Here is a 24,381-nt window from a genome sequence, read left to right as displayed (position 1 = left end):
CGACTGTGGAATTTAATTTTGTGCCCTTCAGTAGCCGATGTAACAATGGCTGATTTGTTGATTGAGCTCTTTCCTTATGTTGTGTATTTCGTAATTGTTGCCCTAGATCACTTTTGTTGCTCACATACAATCTCAGTACGTCGCACGCTGCCACAAGCCGCCTGCTTAAGAGACGCTTGTTTGTCTGAAATCTGCACTTATCTGTTAACACTGTGTTCTAAGTTGAAGCTATCTGTTGTGAACTACTGTTTGCTTACTATATGTGGCTATATATACACACTACATGTTAAAATTGTCTTGGTTTCTCCCTCTCGTTTTTTTATTTGGTTATAGTGTATACTTCTCGCTTTGTATATATGCGTAATTATAAAGCTCGTCAATAAATGCAAGAGTTATCTAAATATGATGTACCTTCACCCCCGACCCCACCTCCTGTAAACGCGTTTACAACGAAAGCAAGTCATCTATTAAACCATTTAGTGGCATCCCATCCCATCCCATATCATTACAGTTCGTCCGTTTGTCTGTTCGTCCGTTCGTCCATCCATCCATCCATCCATCCATCCATCCATCCATCCATCCATCCATCCATCCATCCATCCGTCCGTCCGTCCGTCCGTCCGTCGGTCCACCAACCTACTTACCTGTAGACTTACTGACAATGACTTTTCGATATCATTGAGACTCGCTATTCACGCTATATTTAGCTCACTTAGTCCATTGACGTTCCACTTTATTTATTTACCACATAACCGAATAAATATTCTGTTCCACCCATTCTTGAAGCCCGGAGAGATATATCAAGCATCAAAGGGTTTATCATCGATGAATCGTGTGATAAGGTCGAGCGCAACCTCAGGCTGGTCGTAGGGCAAAATGTGACCGGCGTTCCTAACAAGAACCTGCGTGAAGTTTGCTACTTTGCGAACGTAACCCGCGACACCGTTTCCGCCTGGCCTCTTCCAAATCTTACGTTCCGCCTTGTCGAAAGCTTCCTTGCCCGACCACGGGATACTGCTGACGAAGTTATCCGTCAGGGGGTACGCGATTATGACATCCAGTTGGCCGTTGTATATGAGCACCTTGTACTGCGGCTTGTCCATGAGCGAGGCGAGCCACGGCTTGACGGACTGCATGATGTCCTCCCGAAGATGCTTCTCGGTGGCTTCTCCGTTGTTGAAGGTCAGGTTCCCCACGTGAATGGCCTTGCGGACTTCCGGGGAATCCACGAATGCTTGGTAATAGTCGAAGAACTCGGGATTCTTGGACAACAGGAAGTTATAGTGCGAGTCTGAACCTGTTATGTTCTTGAAGTACGATGGCTGATATAGAGCGTCGATGTTTATTAACTTGTCGAAGATGAAAAACGCGTCCAGGTAACGTCCTTGCTTGATGTAGTTGGCGGCCTGGGTAGTCTCGGCGCGAATGTAGTCGGCTTGTCGTCGGTCTGCGAGGCCGACCTGGTAGAGGAAGTCGGCGAAATCGAGCATGGTCTCCGGATCGACCATTCCGTCTCCTATGGCAACGCCACGCAAGTTGATCTTGACTCTGGGTGCCACGGCTGTGTCGATGGCGTGTGCGATGGCCGGCACGTATTTACCTGTAACCAGAAAACAAACGCACATGTAACTGGTAAAACTTCATTTCTTTGATGATTAGCATTCATATAAATCATCATCAGCCTGACTACGTTCACTGCAAGAAAAAGGCCTCTCCCGTGTTCCGCCAGTCAACTCGGTCCTGTCCTTGCTGCTACCATTTTATACCCGCATACTTCTTAATCTCATCTGCCCACCTAACTTTCTGTCTCCCCCTAGCCCGCTCGCTTTCTCTGAGAATCCAGTTAGTTACCCTTAATGACCATTCCCCGATCGTTTATCGTTTATTCCCCGATCCAATCTGCTGCTCCGTCACTGATATATATATATATATATATATATATATATATATATATATATATATATATATATATATATATATATATATATATATATATATATATATATATATATATATATATATATATGACGTAAGAAGGCAGGAATGGTTGGGAGAAGTAGATGAGGAAGAAGTGCTTGAGAATAAACATGGGGTATGAGCCAGGCCACGTCACCCATTCATCATAAGCGTCACACGAGTCGACAGGATGAAGACCTCGCAACCACTTCATCGCCCGGCCATCATCATCGAAGACCTCAGCGAGACGCAGTGACCGAACACGGACCACAGAAGAACGCGGACCACCAAGACCACCAAGCATCATGACAGCACCATCAGACGACCTTGACATCCCCAAGTACACCGGATCAGCGGACGACGGACCCGTACAGGACTGGTTCAAACTGTTCGAGCTCCATGCCGCCGCTGCATCATGGTCGGAACGGGAGATGATCACCAACTTTACCGACTACATCTCCGGTGAGGCATTTAAGTTTTACCTGATACACATATTCGAAAACGACGAATCATGGCAAAAGATCAGAGAAACGATGATTGCCCGTTTTAACGACTACGACAAGGACTTCCTCATTACCGGCCATCTGCATGAAACTACACGCGACCGTCGCAGTCCACGCTTATTTCTCAAGGAACGTAACTTTCCACCAGGTTTCCCTTCACGAAAGCCGGTATTTTCAAAGTCGTCGCTCCAGCACACGACACGAGACGTTGCTTACCCACCTCATGCACTTAAGTTTTCGTCTCGAATACGTGGTCCACCACCCGGTTTTCCATCATGCGGCTCTTCAAACGTTCCTGTCACTCACCGTTTGCCTCATAAGGACACCATGTTCGCGATAGACGAGTTGACGCATCGGAAAAATACCCTGCCAAGCCACTCTTCTTCCGTACGGTTTCATGCATTACCGTTCGGCGCACACACTCTCGAGAGTCCAAACAAAACAGAAGGCTCAGACGCATCGAACGTCGCACGCTACCAGGCGCAAGAACCACTCGCAGTAAACAGCGAAAAGGAAGTCCCTGAAGAGCTTCCTGCCATTTCTACGGCACCGCAGACTTGCCAAAATCTGCAGTTAAAACCTAGTAATGCCATGTCACCTATGGGGCCCACATGCAGAGCTCACCAATTCATGAATCGAACAAATTCAGACGTACATGATACATCAAACCTCGTACAGAGTTGTCTTTCAGAAGTGTGCGTAATGAACCACGTCACCGACGCCTCTGAAGAGCCTGCTAGCGATGAGGACGCATTACCGACTATGCCCGACAAGCAAGAAACCGATTCACCAAGCATCCGCTGTCGACAGGACACGTCAAATACCGAAGGAAATGAATGCCCCATTCCGGAAAGGGCGCCACTACAGCCATCTCTTGAGCAGCCTCAGGAAAGCAAGCAAAGCCAAGTTCATAAACTCATGCTACAACGAGAGAGACTGCAACGAGGGCACCGACGAGCGCAAAATTCAACGGAAGCGCACTCACCAATAAAAGAACATCGGAAAATAAGATCTCGAAAACAAAGACGAATTCAAGACGTCAGACACTTTCGCACAAAGAAAAGTCACCAGAGACACTCCCTACCTCAGCTATTACACCGACTGCACCACCACAGAAAACGCCGACAAAGACAAGGAAGCACTGCTTGCACACCGCAAGCACTAAGGCACTTCGTCACTGTCTGTCAAAAAGCACGAAAGCAAGAAGCACTGGGATGGCACCATTCACGACGAAAAATACAACCCCGACGACATCCGAACTTCAAATGCTACAGGCACTCCCAACCTTGTCCGTTCTTCACAAAAGCTCAACCAATGTCATCATCAGTTCAGATTTCCACGGTGTGGTTATGCCATCCAGAACGCAACAGTCAAGCTCGTCCACCAGAGTCGTCATAGAAATCACCGGACTGCTCCCTCAGCCTTGAAGATTCAGTGACATTGTGAAACTCCGTCGGGATGTGAAATTGTGAACTTGGCCATTGTTTTGTTTATTTTCTTCTTCAATTTGTTGTAGTTTGTAACCGGTGCCATCTTTCGGGGGGAGGGGGAATCCTGTGACGTAAGAAGGCAGGAATGGTTGGGAGAAGTAGATGAGGAAGAAGTGCTTGAGAATAAACATGGGGTATGAGCCAGGCCACGTCACCCATTCATCATAGCGTCACACACACACACATATATATATATATATATATATATATATATATATATATATATATATATATATATATATATATATATATATATATATATATATATATATATATATATATATATATATATATATATATATATATATATATATATATATATAATTAGGAATCAACGAGCACACCTACGAAAATTTCATAGTTGTTTCCTCTACGTTTCGGCAGTGGCACGGCCTTCGTCAGGATTCGTCAATCCTGACGAAGGCCGTGCCACGGCCGAAACGTAGAGTAAACAACTATCAAATTTTCGTAGGTGTGCTCCTTTATTTCTAATTATATTTGCATCAGACCCAGAGAATTTATTTTTTTAATCATATATATATATATATATATATATATATATATATATATATATATATATATATATATATATATATATATATATATATATATATATATATATATATATATATATATATATAAATATATATAAATATATATAAATATATATATATATATATATATATATATATATATATATATATGTGTGTGTGTGTGTGTGTGTGTGTGTGTGTGTGTGTGTGTGTGTGTGTGTGTGTGTGTGTGTGTGTGTGTGTGTGTGTGTGTGTGTGTGTGTGTGTGTGTGTGTGTGAGGTATTTTTGGAATAACCTTTCTGTAGTGCTGCTGCAGCAGCATGAGCCTCTGCCCCAACAAACGTCTTCTTCGTCGTCTCTAGCAAGCCCGTATTTTTGTCACTACATTGACTCCCCGGTGCAAAAGGAGCCATCCTGGCGACCTATGGCACAGACACGACTGGTGGGTCGTAGTGAAGTTTTAGATGGTCAACGTTCACAGTTTCACACCCAAGTATGACGGTCCGTACAGGATCTTGCGCCAGACATCACCAGTCAACTGCATGGTTGAACCTATTCAGCCACCTTCAGATCAACGGTGCCGCGGGCGAGAAACTGTGCACGTCGACCGTCTAAAACTTCACTACGACCCACCAGTCGTGTCTGTGGCATATAGGTTGCCAGGATGGCTCCTTTTGCACCGGGTAGTCAATGTAGGGACAAAAATACGGGCTTGCTAGAGACGACGAAGAAGGCGTTTGTTGTGGCAGAGGCTCGTGCTGCTGCAGCAGCTGCTGAAACTGCTGGCTACTGTCTCGCTGCTGTTCGGCGCATTAAACGGTTGCACCACCCCGGCGTGGCGTCTAACAGTATTTGTACATTTCAAATTTTTAACTATTCATTCTTGGCCAATACGTGGCATTGTTTTTAATGAAAAACAAACAAACAAGTATCGGCCTAAACCAGCTTGTTGCTGCTAACGCTTCGTCAATAATAGTAACAAGTGTTCGCAGGTGAACTCGCTTGTTGTATTTGCAATGGCGGCGCGGCTGGGTAATCCCCTGCCACGTCCTGGAGCTCCGAAGCCGTAGGCTGCCATCTGATTCTTGAATGACCAAGCGCATCGATCCCCCACAAGCCTCCTCCACGCCCGCGTCCGTCATCGGCCCTGGTGCACTTCGTCAGCGTGACCTACCAGTCTACAATAGCACTGAACATCACAATGTCGATGACTGGCTGCAGAGTATGAGCGTGCCAGCTCGATTAACAAGTGGGATGACTCTGCGAAGATGACTCACGTCATCTTCTATCTCGCAGATTTGGCCAAACTGTTTTACCAACCGCCACGCCGGCATCCCGACCTGGTCGGTTTTCAAAGAGACGGTGACGTTGTTTTACAGTTGTCCAGTTAGGCGCAAGCTTCGCGCTGAACGTGACTTTTGGGGATGATTTCAGCAAAATGACAAGGACTTCATGAGCTACCTTGAGGATGTGATCGGCCTTTGTAGGCGAGTGGATGCGAGTATGACTAAACTGACAGGGTAAAGCATATAATGAAAGGCATCGACGACGACGTTTTCATATGCTTGTGCTTAAAGGCCCAAAGACCGTCACGGCCATCATTCAGCTCTGCCAAATTTTTGATGAGTGGCGCACGCAGCAAATTTCTACGCGTCGCGCTGATACGCACACAGTGGACCTTTCGACTCTGGAGTGCAGAAGCAGTGGCCCCGACTACATTGCATTGATGCCTGAAATTCAGCATTGCACCCGGGAGGAAGTTGCTCGACAGCTCTCTCTCTTGTGGCCACCATCAATGAGACCCCCACTTCACTGGACCACTCACTTCGCCGTGCTATTCAGACGCAAGTTGCCGAGGCTCTCTCTTCGTCCGCGCCTCGAATACAAGTTACTGCACCGCTGACTTATGCAGAATCCGTCACTCGACATCGTGCTCAAACGGCGCTCCATTCAGCCAAGCCACCAACTACTACAGGTCGCACTTCCAGCTTATCCGGTAAATCTACCCTTCTCGCCACCTCGACCACCTGAGAACTCCGAATAACTGGCCAGACGATCGGCAGACGACTGTGTTTGCTGCACGTGTCAAGTGCTTTCTCTATTTACCACTATCGTCTCTATGTTCTACATCAGCCCGCCGAGGTAGCTTAGCAGGTAAAGGGTGGAAGGAGGAGGAAGAAAGTTTTAAGCGGAAAGACAGGGAGGTTAGCCAGTTCTTATACCGGCTGGCTACCCTGTGCTGGGAAAAGGGGTGAGGGGAATGAAAGATGTTAAAAAGAAATGTTGCGAAGAGAGAGAGAGAAAATACAAAAAAATGTGACAGAGGAAAGGCAACATCAAAGAGTATAAGACACGAAAGTCTGTCTCTGAGGCCAGTTGTCCACAAAAAGAGCAGCAAAGCTTTCAAAGCCTTCTGGGCTGAGGATGGGCTCGGCCAATGACTTAGAATCTTTTGTTCCAACAAAGACCGATCGTCTAGTCTATCCAGAGCTGCAGTGAGTTCTTGTCTTTGCGCGTTGAAATGGGTGCACTCACACAGAAGGCGCGCTATAGTTTCTTCGCAACTGCAGTAAGTGCATGTAGGAGAGCTGGCCATCCCAATGAGATAAGAGTATGCGTTCGTGAAGGTCACTCCAAGCCACAGGCGGCATAGAAGAGTCTCCTCAGCTCGAGATATACTTGGGGGAAGACGAAGCTGCAGATCGGGATCCAAGTTATGCAGGCGCGCGTTTGTGAAGTCTGTTGAGTTCCACTGTACCAGTGTGAGGTCACGTGCAAGCGAACGAAGTCTTGTAGCTGCGTCGGTTCTTGAGAACGGGATGGCTGTGTATTGGGTACCATCGTGTGCAGATCTAGCGGCCTCATCTGCGCGGTCATTGCCATATATACCGCAAAATAAGAAAAAGTCATCGCATCTAGCCCTGAAACATGCCACATTACTTTTCCTGCAAGAGAAGCACAACGGACGTCTTCACATTTACACGGATGGCTCGGTGTCTTCAGTAAGCTCTGCAGGGACGGTGGTTATTCCCGCGAGACACATCACAATTAAATTCATAACATTGCATCTGACGTCGTCGACAGCTGCAGAACTTGCGGCCATACGTGCAGCTCTGGAGTTTATAGTGAAAGAACCTTCGGAAATTTGGTCTATCTTCTCGGACTCGAAGGCATCTCTTCAATGTCTTATGTCAAACATTCGCCATGGACCTAATGAACCCATAGTAGCTGAAATAAGGCTTTTTCATCACCAAGCAATCGAAAAACAGCACAGCACAGTGTATCAGTGGATACAGGTAAAGGGTTGCGCAGGCAACACCGAGGACGTGAGTCTGATTCCTAGGTCATGGTGGCAGCGTTTTGTGGGAAAAGAAGCGCAACGGCATCCTTGAACTTAGGTTTAGGTTCACGTTAAGGAACTCCAGTGGGGCAGAATTTAATCCAGCTCAATTGTTTTCATTGAGTAGTCTAGAATTTAAAAAATACTACATTGACTTCTATGGTTAATGCAGCAAAAAACAGCTTGGCGGGACTTATGGCAGCATGACAGCTTGCGAAAATTCACAAAAGCACTATGATGATGTCATCCACAATGATGTCGTGATTTTAGTGCGTAGAACCCAAGAAGTTATGTTGTCCAAAAGTTTACAAAATTATAAGGTGAACCCACCTGCGTATGATTCTCCTGTTGCGTAGAAGTCATTAGCCGCGTACTCGTCGAAGAGCGTGAAGAACTGCTGCAGGGCCTCGTGCAGGTCCCGGCCGACGTCGTCCTCGTTGCGAGCGTAGCCGTTGTCGTCCTGGGTGAAGCTGAAGCCGGCTCCGACAGGGTTGTCGATGTACAACATGGAGTAGCGTTTAGCCCACGTGGTGTTGCGAAACTCTGGTACGCCACCCTTAGCCACCAGGTATGGTCCGTGCTCCACAAACAGGCCAAACAGTGAAGAACCACCCGGTCCGCCTTGAAGCCACAGGACCACTGGCGCCTTTCCTGGGTTCTCCTGGAAGCCGAATAAGCCGGCAGCGGATGGACTAAGAGGGCCAGACTTAGGCGTTCGAACGGATAAGACGTGGGGTGTGGAGGGATGCTTGGTAGGAGTGTTCCTTGCCCTAATCGTGTAAAGAAGCCGTCTATTCTGCTTTCTATACTTTTAGTCCGCGGGATATTTGTCAATGAATTACAATAAATAAAACATAACGAAAAAGCGCGCCCGTTTTTCTTTTGTCTTCTTCCTTCCTTGATATTGCACGTATTTTAGTAGCGAAACACCTGAGCGTTCGACTTGTAAGCGTCTAATGTCGGCAAGCGACATTAGACGCTTGCCGACATTAGAATAGTAAGCGTCTAATGTCAGTTGATGCAGTATATTGAAATAGAGGGAAAAAAATACATGTCCTTGTGGCTGGCATTTCTAGATATCAAGGGAGCTTACGATAGTGTGGTTCAAGAAGACTTGGGGGGAATACTGGACACACTATATGTGGAAGATGGAATAACTAATCTTCTAAGGGATATCTATAAAAGTAACAAGGTAGTTATCAAATTGGAAGAACAGGTATCTGAATCTATAGAGATACAACGCGGGCTTCGACAGGGATGTCCCTTGTCACCTTTGTTATTTATGCTGTATCTCCAGGGACTCGAAGCCAAATTAAAGGGGAGTCGACTCGGCTTCAGCCTCTTTTTTGCCAAGCAAGAAAAGCACATTGAACAGTCATTACCAGCATTGATGTATGCGGATGATATAGTAATAATAGCCAACAACGAAGAAGATCTGCATGGATTGGTAGACATCTGTGGTAGTGAGGGAGATAGGTTATATTTTAAGTTCAGCAGGGAAAAATCCGCAACCATTATTATTAATGATAACAAAGGCAGTGAGCATAAAATACAGAAAGTCACGCTAGAAATAGTGGATAAATACAAATATTTGGGTGTATGAATAAATAATGGGGTTGAGTATCTGAGGGAGCACGAAAAATACGTAATGAATAAGGGCACCAGGAATGCAGCTGTAATGAAAAATAGGGCACTGTGGAACTATAATAGGTATGACGTTGTGAGAGGGATTTGGAAAGGTGTCATGGTAGGGTTGCACGTTCGGCAATGCGGTCATGTGCATGAAATCAGAGGATCAAGCAAAATTGGAAATTAAACAACGTGGCATAGGTAGACTTGCTTTGGGATCACACGGGAATACCCCAAATCAGGGGGTACATTGAGACATGGGATAGACATCGTTTGAGTGGAGGGAAGCTAGCAGCAAGGTAGAATTTCAGGAGTGATTGAGAAAAATTGGAGAGGAGCGTCGGGCTAGGAAAGTTTTCGACTACTTTTACATCAAGAATGTTGATACTAAATGGAGGAAGCGAACTCGAAAACTGTCAAGGGAGTATTTAGACAACAGCAGAATACCAAGCCAAAAGTAAACATCGGTTAAGAAGAAGGTGAAGGAAACAGAGAGGGACATGTGGAAGATGAGAATGCTTACGAAATTATCACTGGAGACCTACCTAACTTTTAAGCAGGAAATTGCAAGGGAAAATATCTACGATAATTCTCGGGGTATTTCTCTGCTCTTCGAGGCTAGAACGGGAGTATTGTGGACCAAGACGTACCAAGCAAAATACCAAGGCACAGACACGGTATATAGTGCGTGTGGAGAGGAGGAGGAAACGGCTGGACATTTGAAAATGTTCTGTATAGGGCTCCGCCCTATAGTCGGAGATAATGGCGCCGAATTTTTCAAAGCATTGGGGTTTAGGGACAGTGAAGGCAAAATAGACTTTAAACGGGTAGAATTATCTAGGAGGAGGCTAACTGATTGGTGGCTATAATCGAGGCGCGAGTGAAATCCAATCCTTAAACACACAGTGATAGTGCCTGACTTAATGGCTAGGTGGCGTGAGCCTACGCCCGATCTAAAGGGCACAGCCGGATACATCCATCCATCCATCCATCCATCCATCCATCCATCCATCCATCCATCCATCCATCCATCCATCCATCCATCCATCCATCCATCCATCCATCCATCCATCCAGCATGCAAGCTGCAGACGGATGACGATATACTAGATAGGGCGGTACGCATTCCATTTCTCGTCTCGTTTCCGAAAGGGTGCTGTCCCATAGACATGCGTACAATATGGTGGCTGAAAGAACGCACGCTAGATGGCGTTGGCGGTGTTCGCCGGCTCCCCCGTTATCTCTCATTCTCCTGGATTGTCGCCGTACGGGTGCGCCTGCTGGGTTGGGCTGCTTGGCGAACCATGGACGACGAGAAGCGCCGGGTGCGGAAGGCCGCTGCGGCTCGTGCTCGTCGGAAAGATCCTGACGGGCGGGAGGACGAACACGGACGGATGCACGGTAAGATAGACGCGTAGACGGATGGACGCGGTGACAGATACACGGACGGATACACGCATGGACAGATGGACGCGCGGACGCTTCGTCCCACTCCTCGTCATTCACTCCGTGTGTATGCTGTGATATTTTTCTTCTTCAGACTCAACCAAGTGGGTGGGATGGTTGCTATGGCGAAACTTGGTCCTCCTCGTTCAAGGATAAACGTTTACGTGCATACAGACACACAGCACAACTTTCAGCGGCGTATATATACATACCTCGGCTGGGAAGAACCAAAAGAACAGGTTACTGTTGTATGTCTTGTTGACTGTGAGGAATCCTGAATGACTTGGGAAGTAGTGCACGTCCCCGAGCGAACCGACACGACTGAGGTATCGCGCCTCACTCAGCAGGCCCGCCTCGATGAGCGGAGTCAGGAAGAGTGGTTCGCCTACGTCGTCCAGCTGTGGAGTTGATCTGGAGATGCTGTCCGGCCTGCACGTGCAAAGAATTAGTGGGTGACATTGCGTTCGAAGCTGCCTGTTGAATGTTGTTGTTTGTCAGATAAAACAAGGAATGCATATTGCTGGGCTTGTTTGGTGATTGATTTTGAAGACATGTTTAAACTGCACGAAAAAAATACGATAGACGCATAGAACACGCAGACATGGCGGTTCGTGTGAGCGTGTTCTGCGTGTCTATCGGGGTTTCTTCGCGCTATTTACACATGTCTTCAAAGAGTAATGAGACGTTCACGGTTTTTTTTTCTTCTGCTATAGAGGCAAGGCTTCTCAAATTTTTTTGGCCTTAGCGAACCCCGACGGTTTTTCCCGAGTGCCACGGAACCCTGATCTTTTCTTAAGAAGCCCGCCACGGTGGTCTAGTGGCTAAGGCACTCGGCTCCTGACCCACTGGTCGCGGTATTTTCAATGGAGGCGAAAATGCTAAAGGCCCGTGTGCTTAGATATAGGGGCACGTTAAGGAACCCCAGGTGGTCGATTTTCCGGATACCTCCACTATACGGCGTCTGTCATAATCATATGGTGGGTATATGGGACGTTAACACCCAACAATTATTATCAAAGTTTTTTTTTAGATGAAGACAAACAAAGGCTTGGGAGCGGGCAGGGACGTTCAACGTGCACAACTATACAGTAATAACACTGACCGCGTTGGCCTGTTCTCTGTTTTCTTTTTTAATATCAAAGGTCATCGCCTTTCATGAGAACGTCCCATAATACAGAGTCTTGTGATATGAAAATCGCCGTGTATGAAAACAGTGCCACGTGATTGCCAGCACCCCTTGAGCTACGAGTGAAGCGCTGAGCTAGTTTGAATGCTCACGAACATAAAATTACCAGCGCTTCGCGCGGTTTGTCACCACCAGTGTGAAAATTGTGAAAGGTGTCGTTGAGAAGGATTGTCCTTGTCCCAAGCGCCTACTCATTATGCTACAGATGGCTATGCTATGCGTCGTCTTGCCTGCGTTACGCCAGGTGACGACAGTATATATACGACAACCCTGGCCCCTCACATTCAAAATGCACTTGCGATCTCGTACTCACCCGTTGTAGAGCCTTCGCATGGAGGCACCGAACCAAGCCTGAGCGCCGTTGCAGAGCGTGCACAGCGCCAACAAGGCAAACTTCATTTTCGCGTGCCCTAATCACCGGAATAACAAGCGCCGTTCAATCCAGCCTCCTATCTTGCGCAGTGCGACGTCGATGGCGATCCAAGACGTTCCTTACCTTCCTCAGATCTCAGTTTTGTGGAGAAACGAAGCGCTGATCGCAAAAGACAAGTCGTATACACGTGAGCTACGAATTCAGTAAGCTTTGCTGTGGCGGCTCTCCCTGTTTCGCTATCATTTTAACTGATAAGAGCTGTAGATGAGAAACAATACTATCTTTTTAACGGTGTGGTCGAGCCTCCGTCGCAACTTATCGGTGAGTGATTGGCACGTGAAAGGTATTGGTGGGGGGGGGGGGGGTGCGGCAAGTGGCGTTTGAAGATCGATGTTTGAGGGGGCGTTACGGATCTCTTCTAAAGAGACTTGGCAGTACGTAATAAAATTACAGTGATAGGTTTCATTTTTGCTTGAACGAGTGTTGTAATAAATTAGCTTTGTGGGCTGGTAATTTAGTGATGTAATGAATTTCTTGAAGCGAGTAATTTCAAGCAAATTACTCATTGCTTTTCTCAATTACCTGTTACTAAAATATAGCCTGTCTGCTTCCCTTATGGCTTACAAATTCACCAAGAAGGTAGCCAGTATCAAGTAAGCCAAGTTAATATGAGTGTTGGCCCTCTGTTAAAGAGCCCCAGGTGGTCGAATTTTCCGAAGCCCTTCACCAGGTACGAGGTCTCTCATAATCATATGGTAATTTTAGGACGTTAACCTCCCCCCTCCCCTCAAATCAACTCTCAAATGTGAAAAGGTCAACAAGGATCCTAGTGTATATGTGCTGTGAGTGAAGTGTTGCATGAGTTGCGGATGATCTAATTAACTTTTGTGTAACTAATTTCGAACTAACTTCATTACATTTATAGTTGCTTCACCACACTGAAAAATCTTGAAGAGTAGCTGAAAAGGTAGCTGAACTACTCTTTAGGAGTAATTTGGCCATCTCTGGAGCATATGCACAATTTTCTAACCGTTTTAATAATTTTTTCAATGTTTCTTCATACCTAGTGTTTAGGAGTTGTTGCTCGGCGCCATTAGATGCCCATGAACATACTGTTCTTCGAAGAAAGCGTGAAATCATGACGGCTCAAGTATGAAAGAGTCAAATAATTTCGCACTCTAAGTTGATTATTACTTTTGCTTAAGTCAGTTTAACGCACGAAGACATGTGCAATCACCTCAGTCACCTTCCTTCTTTGTCTAAGCGTTCAAAAGTACTGCGTGAGGATGGTGAGACTGAATATAGTTTGCAAGCAGATGTTGAGTTGATGTTTATGTATTCGTGTGCGTTGTTAACGACACACGATATTTTGTAATCAGCGGTCGCCTATATCCATCCGTCCGTCCGTCCATCCATCCATCCATCCATCCATCCATCCATCCATCCATCCATCCATCCATCCATCCATCCATCCATCCATCCATCCATCCATCCATCCGTCCGTCCATCCATCCATCCATCCATCCATCCATCCATCCATCCATCCATCCATCCATCCGTCCGTCCGTCCGTCCGTCCGTCCGTCCATTCAAGTTCCGTGCATTTATAAATCAATACATCAATCAATCAATCAACTAATCAATCACGCCCATCCATCCATTCCATCCCACTACATTTCATTTTTACCTTCAATTAAAGTGTACTTGACTTCAATGTAGCTCCGACCGCTGCTAAAATGACTATTCGCCACTCCAGGAAACACTCTATGTGCTGGCAACACTGATTGAAAAAAAACTAAGATGGTCACGCTTAACAGGGTCAACGTGGCACTTTAGCTTGGGGCTGTGCGCAAGTTTCTAGATTCTGGTGTTGGATGGCGTCGCTTCGTTGAAGGCTCCTGGCTGCGGACCTATTCAAAATCATGGGCATTAAGGATTTCACCGGCGAAACAGTGGAAATAGTTGCGCAGTGCTCGCAGACATTGAACCTCTCCGGTGAACCGTATCAGATTTTGTTCAATTTGAGGAACCTGTTTAGCGAGCCCGAGCTTGAAGAAGGCAACTGCTCATGTGTAGCCGGCCTCTCGGAAAGGTGCTACCACTTTAGCGCTGCGTTGCTGTACTGCTAAATGAAAGGTCGTAACAGCTTTCGAGGTGACTACGCTGCGACTCGTGCTGCTGACTGCATCTCTGCCATTGAGTTTCGTTGTCGCGTCAAAACCTGAGTACTCACGCCGTTGACTTGATTACAGAGCGTAGCTATATGCCTGGGCCAGTGCATCTTGGGATAAGGCAAATCGTGGTTTCGATTGTAAGGTGAGTGATCATTTGTTTTCGTTCGCCGATCTATGTTATTACTTTTCCAATGCATAAGGTCGTGTGCTTCCGAACACTCGCGTGTCAGTGTTGGCAGTAGTTGACATTCAAAGCAGATATATGCACGCACACTACGCACGCTACGAATGCACGGACTTTATATTATATACGCGCGAACATATATACACGCACGCTACGCATATATACGCGAGTTTCGCACGCGTATTTATGTGCGTGCGTATACACTAGCGAAATAAACGTTGTTTGGCCGGAAAGGTTATAGCAGCTTTTTTTTTCTTTTTTGAGTAGGGGTAGCACTAGGACATACGCATAAAACAAGCATATGAGAAAAATACACACGTAACGCAACAAATTTCCTAAAGTGCTTGATTATATACACGAAACTGTACTTCGCGCCTATAGACATTTTCTCTGAAGGCTCCCTGGGCCCGGCCTAGTCCTCTCTGGGCTTCCGATGGAGGCGGAACTGTTGTAGGCCCGTGTGCTCAGATTTCGGTGCACGTTAAAGAACCCCAGGTGGTCTAAATTTCCGTAGCCCTCCACTACGGCGTCTTTCATAATCATATGGTGGTTTTGGGAGGTTAAACCCCACATATCAATCAATAAATCAGTCCTCTCTGGGCTGTTAGTACGCGTGAACCACCAAAAAATGCACTGAGGCTGTGACGTCGGCTTTTGTATTTTCGTGCAACAGCCCAAAAAGGAGGAAATCTTCCTCTCCTTAAAAAAGGTCCCAAATATTGATAAAACTTCACACACGATATATAATTGTGTATTCACCAAGGAGAGTTAAGTCAACGCGAGTGAATCGATTAAAACAAACAGCCGTGGTGTCCTTCACCTTCTTTTGCAATGCATAAATATCGGATTGGCATTGTTCTCCCTCGCGCGTTGTCTGCATCCTTCAGGAAGTGATAAAACGACACGTGGCCACCTTTCCAGCGCAATGACACGCACTGAGGCTCGCTGCAATGGTCTTTAGATATCGCTGTCTTCTTTTTAGGGCTCGCGCGTGTGGCATTGTGAAAAAAAAAAGGAACTATGCGGCAGCTTATTAAGCGCAACGTCATAACATATCTCCCTTCAAGGTTGACCCTGCATGTTAGCGGTGTTTTCAGGTGCAGCAGCTAGGTGGCGAGTGCTCATTTGGACTCGCGATATGCGGAAGAATTGAATGTATATAAATACATTCACATCAGTGAGCTTTCATGCAAATTGAGCAGACCTACTGAAAACGAGTTTTCGACTTCATTGAGCATCGCTACTGACGTTATATTTAGCTCACTTACCCAATTCACTTTCCACTTTATTTATTTACCACATAACCAAATAAATATGCCGTTCCTCCTATTCTTCATGCTACGTATATCTCACACTTCGAATGGCTTATCATCGATAAATCGTGTGATGAGGTCGAGCGCAACCTCAGGCTGGTCGTAGGGCAAGATGTGACCGGCGTTCCTAACAAGAACCTGCGTGAAGTTTGCTACTTTGTGAACGTAACCTGCGACACCGTTTTCGTCTGGTCTCCTCCAAATCTTACGTTCCGCCTTATCGAAAGCTTCCTTGCCCGACCACGGAATGCTGCTGACGAAGTTGTCCATCTGTGGGTACGAGATGATGTCCAGCTGGCCGTTGTATATGAGCACCTTGTACTGCTTGTCCATGAGCGAGGCGAGCCACGGCTTGACGGACTGCATGATGTCCTCCCGAAGATGCTTCTCGGTGGCTTCTCCGTTGTTGAAGGTCAGGTTCCCCACGTGAATGACCTTGCGAATTTCCGGCGAGTCCACGAATGCTTGGTAAGAGGTGAAGAACTCGGGATTCTTGGACAACAGGAAGTTATAGTTCGAGTCTGAACCGGTTATGTTCTTGAAGTACGATGGCTGGTAGAGAGTGTCGATGGTTATTAACTTGTCGAAGATAAAAAGCGCGTCCAGGTAGCGTCCCTGCTTGATGTAGTTGGTGATTTGGATAGTCTCGGCGCGAATGTAGTCGGCTTGTCGTCGGTCTGCGAGGCCGACCTGGTAGAGCAAGCCGGAGAAATCGAGCATGGTCTCCGGATCGACCATTCCGGCTCCTATGGCAACACCACGCAAGTTGATCTTGACCCTGGGTGCCACGGCTGTGTCGATGGCGTGCGCGATGGCCGGCACGTATTTACCTGTAACCAGAAGACAAACGTATCCGCAACTGGAGCGAAATTTGCGAAACCTCATTTCTTAGATGATGCGCATTCAGTCGCTCGTAAACTCACACATGCATTTATAGGTAAGAAATCACGCAGAGGACAGCGCTGTTTGCGGTAAGTTTCGTCTATATGTGTTGATGACGAAGCATATCTGAGAACGTGCAAGAAAGGTTCACGGAGAGGAAATAAACATGTCACAAGCACCGATATCACCCTCATTTGAACCACTTGAAAGACAGAAGATTGTATATGCTGCACGTGTCATGTGATTGCCTAAGTTACGACTATCGTCTCCATATTTTACGTCAACCCGCCGCCGTAGCTTAGCTGATTAAGGGTTGCGCGAGCAACACTGAGGATGTGAGTTCTATTCTTAGGGCACGGTGGCAGTTTTTTGAGGGAAGAGATGCACAAAGGCAACCTCCTAATTAAGTTTAGGTTTCCATTGAATAACTCAAGTCGGTCAAAATCTAATGTAACTCAATTCTTTTTGTTTACTTATTTACTAGACTAGAATTTTAAAAAAGTTAGATTGACTCTTATGCGAAATGCCGCATAACAATTATACGGTAATATCAGTGCGTAAAGATAAAATCTAATAAATTATGTTGTCCAAAAAATCTACACAAGAGTTGCAAGGTGAACCCACCTGCGTACGATTCTCCTGTTGCGTAGAAGTCATTAGTTGCGTACTCGTCGAAGAGCGTGAAGAACTGCTGCAGGGCCTCGTGCAGGTCCCGGCCGACGTCGTCCTCATTGCGAGCGTAACCGTTGTCGTCCTGGGTGAAGCTGAAGCCGGCCCCGACCGGGTTGTCGATGTACAGCATGGAGTAACGTTTAGCCCACGTGGTGTTGCGAAACTCTGGTACGCCACCCTTAGCCACCAGATACGGCCCATGCTCCACGAACAGTCCAAACAGTGAGGAAGCACCCGGTCCGCCTTGAAGCCATAGAACCACGGGGGCCTTTTCTGGGTACTCCTGGAAGCGGAATAAGCCGGCAGCGAATGGACAACGAGTTGACAAGCAGGCAGAGACATGCGCATGTGTGGCACGGGGGTGGTCGCTTTCTCTAATCATCTAAGTGGGAGGGGGCGTCTATCCTCCCCCGTACGGTTACTTAGTCAGACTTGTCACTTAAATACAAAGAAGACGCGTACCATCAAGGAAGTAATAAGACAAAACAGAGAAGGGTGGTGTCCTCTGTGTTTTGTCTTGTTCCTTCTTTGGTTGATTCATTCATTGACAAAACTTGAGAGTCCTAATTGGCGGTTTTCCCAGACTGACACTGGGCGCGTTTACACCCGTCGGTATACCGTCACATATGGCGCCATCGTAGACCCTCTGGAAAGCCCGTAGCTGATCTTGATGGGAAGAGCTTGAGGCTATTTTATGCGACCTATCTGTGTGAATCCCTTTTTTTACGCCAATAAGCATGAACCTACTAACCCAAGAATTATTAAGAACCCTCGTCACTGTTTAATTTAAAGGGCTATAGGCCCACGCATGTTTTTGACGACAATAGCGGCCGAGGAGCCCAGATGTTTCGTTCAAATAACCGTTTGCTTGCCGCATTTGCCTATGAAAAGTCGGGGATTAATGGATGCCTCAGCCTGTGTCAAGATGCATGTCATCGCTTCATTTTCATAATTCTACTATGCGGAACAAGAGGTTCCTTTTCATTCTTGCACCTATAGTGGAGCTTGTTTTCTTTTGGACTCGACCACCTGGTTGTGAGGGTGGAGTGCTGCGGTGAAACTTGGTCCTCGCTATGTTATGACCCTACGCGCACTTATATAGACATATGGTATAGACCCGTTCTATGCTTCCATCTTTCAAACTCCCCCATCCCTCTCCCCAGTATAGGGTAGCATACCGGTCGTTCTAGACTGTTTAACATCCCTGCCTTGCATATCCTTCCTGTTCCTTCCCGTTTCATTTTTGTAAAGTATCAGGTGCGCTTGTAGCGACGTCGTGGAGCGTATACGCTAGGCGCAGCCCAAAGCTCAACACTGCCACGTATGACCGCGTGAGAACTGACACAGAAGCTGTGAAACTAACGGCGAGCACTGCGCGTCGGGTAGCCTCTCACAGTTGTCACACGATCATAAGGGGCGATGGGGAACTTTTACTTGAGCTGGGCTTGCGCTCCGCGACTTCGCTACAAGCGCCTCAGTATGTCCACGGTGCCTACCCCTGTTTACAAACATGAAATAGGTCTTAATTTCAGCAGCGTATACACACCTCGGCCGGGAAGAACCAAAAGAACAGGTTACTGTTGTATGTCTTGTTGGCCGTAAGGAATCCTGAGTGACTTGGAAAGTAGTGCACGTCTCCGAGTGAACCGACGCGGCTGAGGTATCGCGCCTCACTCAGCAGGCCCGCCTCGATGAGCGGAGTCAGGAAGAGGGGTTCGCCTACGTCGTCGTCCAGCTGCGGAGCCGCTCTGCGGACGCTGTCCGGCCTGTGGTTGTGTGCAAAGAAATAGTCGGTGACATTACGTTTGAAACAGCCTCATGGAACTCTCTTGTTAGTCATAAGATGGCTGTGGCTTGGTTCTTCCGTTTGGTAAAACCATTTAACTCACCTGAACGAGCTCGTACAGTCTCGTACGTGCTTGCACTGGCGCGCAAGCGTGGCAAATTATCATTCCGAAACTTGCTGAAAGGGACACGAAAGTGAAACAATGAATATATGTATAGTGTTAAACTACACTCAGAAAACTCTACGGTCCAGTTTCACCACCACAGGTTTAAGAAGCTTAAATTTTAAATTTCGTGCGCGAAATATCCGCATGGTGCTCCAAAAATTTCAGATTCCTCCGCCGCCCCCCTCTTGTATATCGTCGACTTTGGTTGAGCAAAATATCTCGCTAAGTCACTGGTCCCCTTAGGGGACAACGTACTTCATATTTGCCCATTAAGAACTTCGTACGCCTTAGTAGACGCCGTCGTAAATCTATGACGTATCAGCGTTTGGTCCGAGAACTTCAAAATGGCGTCGCCACCCGTTTTCTCGCTTTCTTTTTTGTTATTGCGTGTTTTTCCGCTTACCAAGCGCCTTGTGGTGGCAATCGGTGCTTGTTCTGGTGTTGGCAACTAATAATTTATTAATGCGAGGAAAGACTTTGCAATGTCTCTTTCAGAAGGACTAACACGTTCACTATTTAAATCCTTGATCGCTGAATAATAAAAACGAACAAAAAAAACATTGCACATAAGGTGCGGTGCTGCTAGGGGTGAAATGCGAAGTAGACCCGCGTGGTTTAGATTTGCACGTTAAAGAACATCATCTGATGTCCTCAACTACGGCGCGTTTCATAATTCGATCCTTATTTTGGCAAGTAGAGCACCAGTAGCTATTATCATTAATAAAATGATTTACTTAATAAAAACATATTGTAGATATTGTTGAGGTGTTGCACTCACGCTATCACGAAGTGATGCGAGAACTTTGAGACGGCGCATCGTTTACTGTTATGCATTCGGTAACGCACCTCCTGAAGGCAAGGCACCACACTTTGCTATTGCATAACCAAGCCCAACTAGTTCCTACTACTTAGCTTAACACTGGCCTTTAGTGGCCATTTAAAGGTTGTCGCTTTAGAAAATAAAAAAAGTAAATTGCAGTCTGGCACGCACCCGTTGTAGAGGCTTCGCATGGAGGCTCCGAACCAGCCATTAGCGCCGTTGCACAGCGTGCACAGCGTGCACAGCGCCAGCAAGGCAAGCTTCATTTTCGCGTGCTGTAAACACCGTAAAAGGAGCGCCGCACAATCCAGCCTCCTTCTTATCTTCCTAAATTCGACGTCGGCTGCAGTCGAAGACGTTCCTTATCTTCCGTAGATCCGTTTTGCCGCGAAACCGAGCGCTACGTGTGTGGCACAAGTCGTACTCGAACCACGCATGCATTTGATGCCTAACTAAGCTGCGCTGCTGTGGTTCTCGTTGTTTTCGTTATCTTCTTAACAGATAAGAGCTGCAGACGCTCGAGAAACAACACTCTCTTTTAACGGCGCGGTCGAGTCTAGCCCGCAAGTTATCGCTGAGTCGCTGACTTGTGAGAGGTATAAGTATATAGGTAAAGGTGGCGGCTGAAGAGAGAGAGAGAGAGAGAATAAACAATTATTAATAACAAATGCACACTGAGCCTTCTTTGGGTGGGGCCCTCAGTCCAGGGCTCCATTGCCTTGCGCGACCCTGCGAGCCCGCTGGACCAGCTGCTGCTGTTCCTGCCGGCGCAAGCTGAGCAGTGCAGACTCTCAAGAGAAAGGGGTGGGATTGGGAATGGGAGGAACGCCCTGTGAGGCAGAGCATTCCCATGTGGAGTGGTACACCGTTGGTTTGGATCCACAGAAGGGGCAGTAGGAGGGGCGGAGTATATATTGTGGAAAAGTTGAGACAACAGGATTTTGACGTATTTATATATATGGCTTAATTTTCGCAATGTAGCAGTTCAAGTAAAGATATGGCTGTTATACTGTTACATAGTGCAGTTTATCAGCAAATAAAGTGTGAATTTTCAAAATAGTAGTTTTCGCATTAAGAGCGAAAAAACTTTTCAAGCTCAACCACCACAGGGTAGTATAGGAAGCCTGCCTTTGGCTCACCTTCAATGCATAGCATGTCAGCGCGAGGTCCCAGTGGGGTCTTTTTGGCAGCGAATAATGTATGGCATACAAATCCTTGTCACTTCTTATAGCAACTGCTGTATGTAACGTCAAAATGGGCCAGTGAGGCTTTCTTTATGAAACAGTATACCTTCCCCCTTGACCCATCAAAGGACAGGCCATTATGAACCACTCCTTAGTCCCAAGGAGCAGAATTATACTGCAGACGATGACCTGCAATACAGTATTGGGTCATTGTGTTTGGCTTCTGATATTTGATACACAGTGTCTTAATAACAATTAACGACATAATTAAAGTATATTTCACTAAGCCGTTTATAAGATGTTCAAGGTATTGGCCGATTGCTTATCGCTGATGAAATGATTTATCCTAGATATATATATATATGTATATACATATATATATATTGTAAGCACAATATTGACAACGTTTGACCTTCATCTTCTTCATCTGTATATAATCATCATCACGAAAAACGTCGTCTCCGTTCGAAGGGTTGATCAGGCGATGGCCTAATAAACGCCGTCGAGACTCCAACGCTGCTACTGTCTTACAGAGTGGTGGAGGTGCTGGGTACTGGCGCTGGGACAGGCGAGTGTGGTGCAAATGCCGCTACGTTGGACTGTGCAGGAACAGGATGCGCGTGCTGAACCATGGAAGGTGGCATGGCAGCGACTTGCGCATACGTCATGGGTGGTGTTGGTGGCGCAGTAGTGTTCTATGGGAGAGCGCCAGCCATGGATGAGAGCTCGTCTTTAATGATGTCGCGCAGACCAGCAGATTGAAAGTGAGGCCGAGGGGCGGGTGCACATGACAACCCTTGCGCTTGAAGTTCCTCGCGAATCAGAGTGCGAATCAGCGCGCGCAAATCCGCATCCGAGGAAGGCCGGCTGTCACTGGCATCTGGGTAGTCTGGGTGCAATCAAATGGCTTGCAGTTCATCAAAATGCTGACATGTCGTGTTGACGTCCTCAACGATGGTGGCGTTTTTAACAGCCAGTGCGTTAAACGCGACATGGCTTATCCCTTTGATGATGTGGCGAACACGATCAGCTTCTGTCACCGCCGTTCTTCACTTCCCGGTGCCTCAACGCGTCAAAGAGCTCCGAAGCTTTCTTGGCCTTGCGTCGTACTTCCGGCGCTTTATACGAGACTTCGCCACCATTGCTGCGCCACTTCATCAACTCCTTTCTTCGGGAGTGTCATACGTATAGTCGGACGAATGTCAAATGGCTTTTGACACCTTGAAACGTGCCCTCACGTCTGAGCCAGTGCTTTGTCATTTCGATAACGCCGCACCCACTCTCCTGCACACTGATGCCAGTGGACACGGACTCGGCGCTGTACTTTTGCAATGAACAGAGCGTTATGCCGAACATGTGATCGCATACGCAAATCGCACCCTCACAGCAGCAGAGAAAAACTACACCATCACCGAGCAGGAATGTCTCGCCGTTGTCTGGGCCATCCAGAAGTTTCGACCATATCTTCACGGCCGCCACTTTACCGTCGTCACTGACCACCATGCTTTGTGCTGGCTGTCGACGTTGAATAATTTGTCTGGACGTCTCGGTCGCTGGATACTTCGTCTCCAAGAATACGAGTTTGACGTTATTTACAAATCCGGCAAGAAACACAACGATGCCGATGCCCTTAGCCGCTGTCCTTTACAATCCTCATCGGGCACTCCTGGCCTGTCGCTAACTGTGAGTGAACCCATCAAAGTGTCTCCGTCAGTTAATTCACTCGCCGCTGTCGATTTTCTTTCTACCTTCGGCAACGAGACGTTTGCATCCCACCATCGCAGCGACACTTACTGTCGCTCTATAATGCAGCGCCTTCAAGGCTCCTCTCGTCCTCCCAACGCCCGCGCCCATCGACAGCTGCGGAACTTCAAGACTGAAAACTCAATCCTTTACCGCCTTGTCTTCCACCCCGAAGGACAGTGCTGGGTTCCTGTTGCTCCTCTTTCCCTAAGGGCGCAGATTTTGGAGGCGTTTCACGATGACTCCAAGGCTGGTCATCTCGGTTTTCAAAAACCCTATGAACGCATCCACAGTCGTTTTGCCAGGCCGGGCCTTTCCAAATGCGTAGCGCGATATGTTGCGTCATGCTCGCTATGCCAACGCCACAAGCGACCCACTTCCTCCCCGGCTGGTCTTATACAACCTCTTCCGTGTCCTGACGCTCCCTTCGATGTCATTGGCATTGACCTCTACGGCCCGCTACCAATATTCGCTAGTGGCAAGCGCTGGATTGTCACAGCAGTTGACCACTTAACAAGGTACGCCGAAACAGCTGCACTACCTTCAGGATCAGCAGAGGACATTGCCACATTTTTTCTGGAGGCAATCTTTCTAAGACATGGTGCACCACGCATCTTATTGAGCGATCCCGGCAAGGCGTTTCTCTCGAAACTACTCGAACAAGTCCTCCACGCATGTAATACGATTCATAAGACGACATCCAGCTACCATACCCAGACTAACGGCCTCACAGAGCGCTTCCATCGAACTTCGACCGACATGGTATCTATGTATATCAACGCCGACCACACCAACTGGGATGTCATCCTGCCATTCGTGACTTTTGCCTACAATACCGCTACGCAGCGCACCACGGGCTATTCCCCATTCTTTCTCGTCTATGGCCGTCAACCAACATCTCCGCTCGACATCTCCTTTTTTGACGTCCCTGTGAACTCGTCATCGTCATCGAGGGAGCACTTAATCTCTCTCTTGGCCGATTGTCGCCGACGCGCCCACCTC

At 47.1% G+C, this 24,381-nt stretch overlaps 2 protein-coding genes across 2 annotated transcripts; both read right to left on the bottom strand.

Annotated features, from left to right (window-relative positions):
* Positions 1-720: 720 nt before the first annotated feature.
* On the bottom strand, positions 721-12,678 carry LOC119159586 (putative serine carboxypeptidase CPVL). The gene is made up of 4 exons (XM_037412388.2): positions 12,397-12,678; positions 11,110-11,326; positions 8,154-8,484; positions 721-1,600 (listed from the first exon to the last, which is right to left on the bottom strand). Exons 1-4 carry the CDS (start codon positions 12,480-12,482, stop codon positions 801-803), a joined length of 1,434 nt encoding a protein of 477 aa, XP_037268285.2. The 5' UTR covers positions 12,483-12,678; the 3' UTR covers positions 721-800.
* Positions 12,679-16,085: 3,407 nt separating this feature from the next.
* LOC119159585 (putative serine carboxypeptidase CPVL) lies at positions 16,086-20,911 on the bottom strand. The gene is made up of 4 exons (XM_037412387.2): positions 20,624-20,911; positions 19,227-19,446; positions 17,633-17,963; positions 16,086-16,956 (listed from the first exon to the last, which is right to left on the bottom strand). Exons 1-4 carry the CDS (start codon positions 20,716-20,718, stop codon positions 16,163-16,165), a joined length of 1,440 nt encoding a protein of 479 aa, XP_037268284.2. The 5' UTR covers positions 20,719-20,911; the 3' UTR covers positions 16,086-16,162.
* Positions 20,912-24,381: the final 3,470 nt, after the last annotated feature.

The sequence above is a fragment of the Rhipicephalus microplus genome, chromosome 1, assembly GCF_043290135.1.
Source record: "Rhipicephalus microplus isolate Deutch F79 chromosome 1, USDA_Rmic, whole genome shotgun sequence".
Taxonomy (NCBI): domain Eukaryota; kingdom Metazoa; phylum Arthropoda; class Arachnida; order Ixodida; family Ixodidae; genus Rhipicephalus; species Rhipicephalus microplus.
Note: the sequence above shows the minus strand (reverse complement) of the source record. Positions and strands in the feature narration are given on the sequence as shown.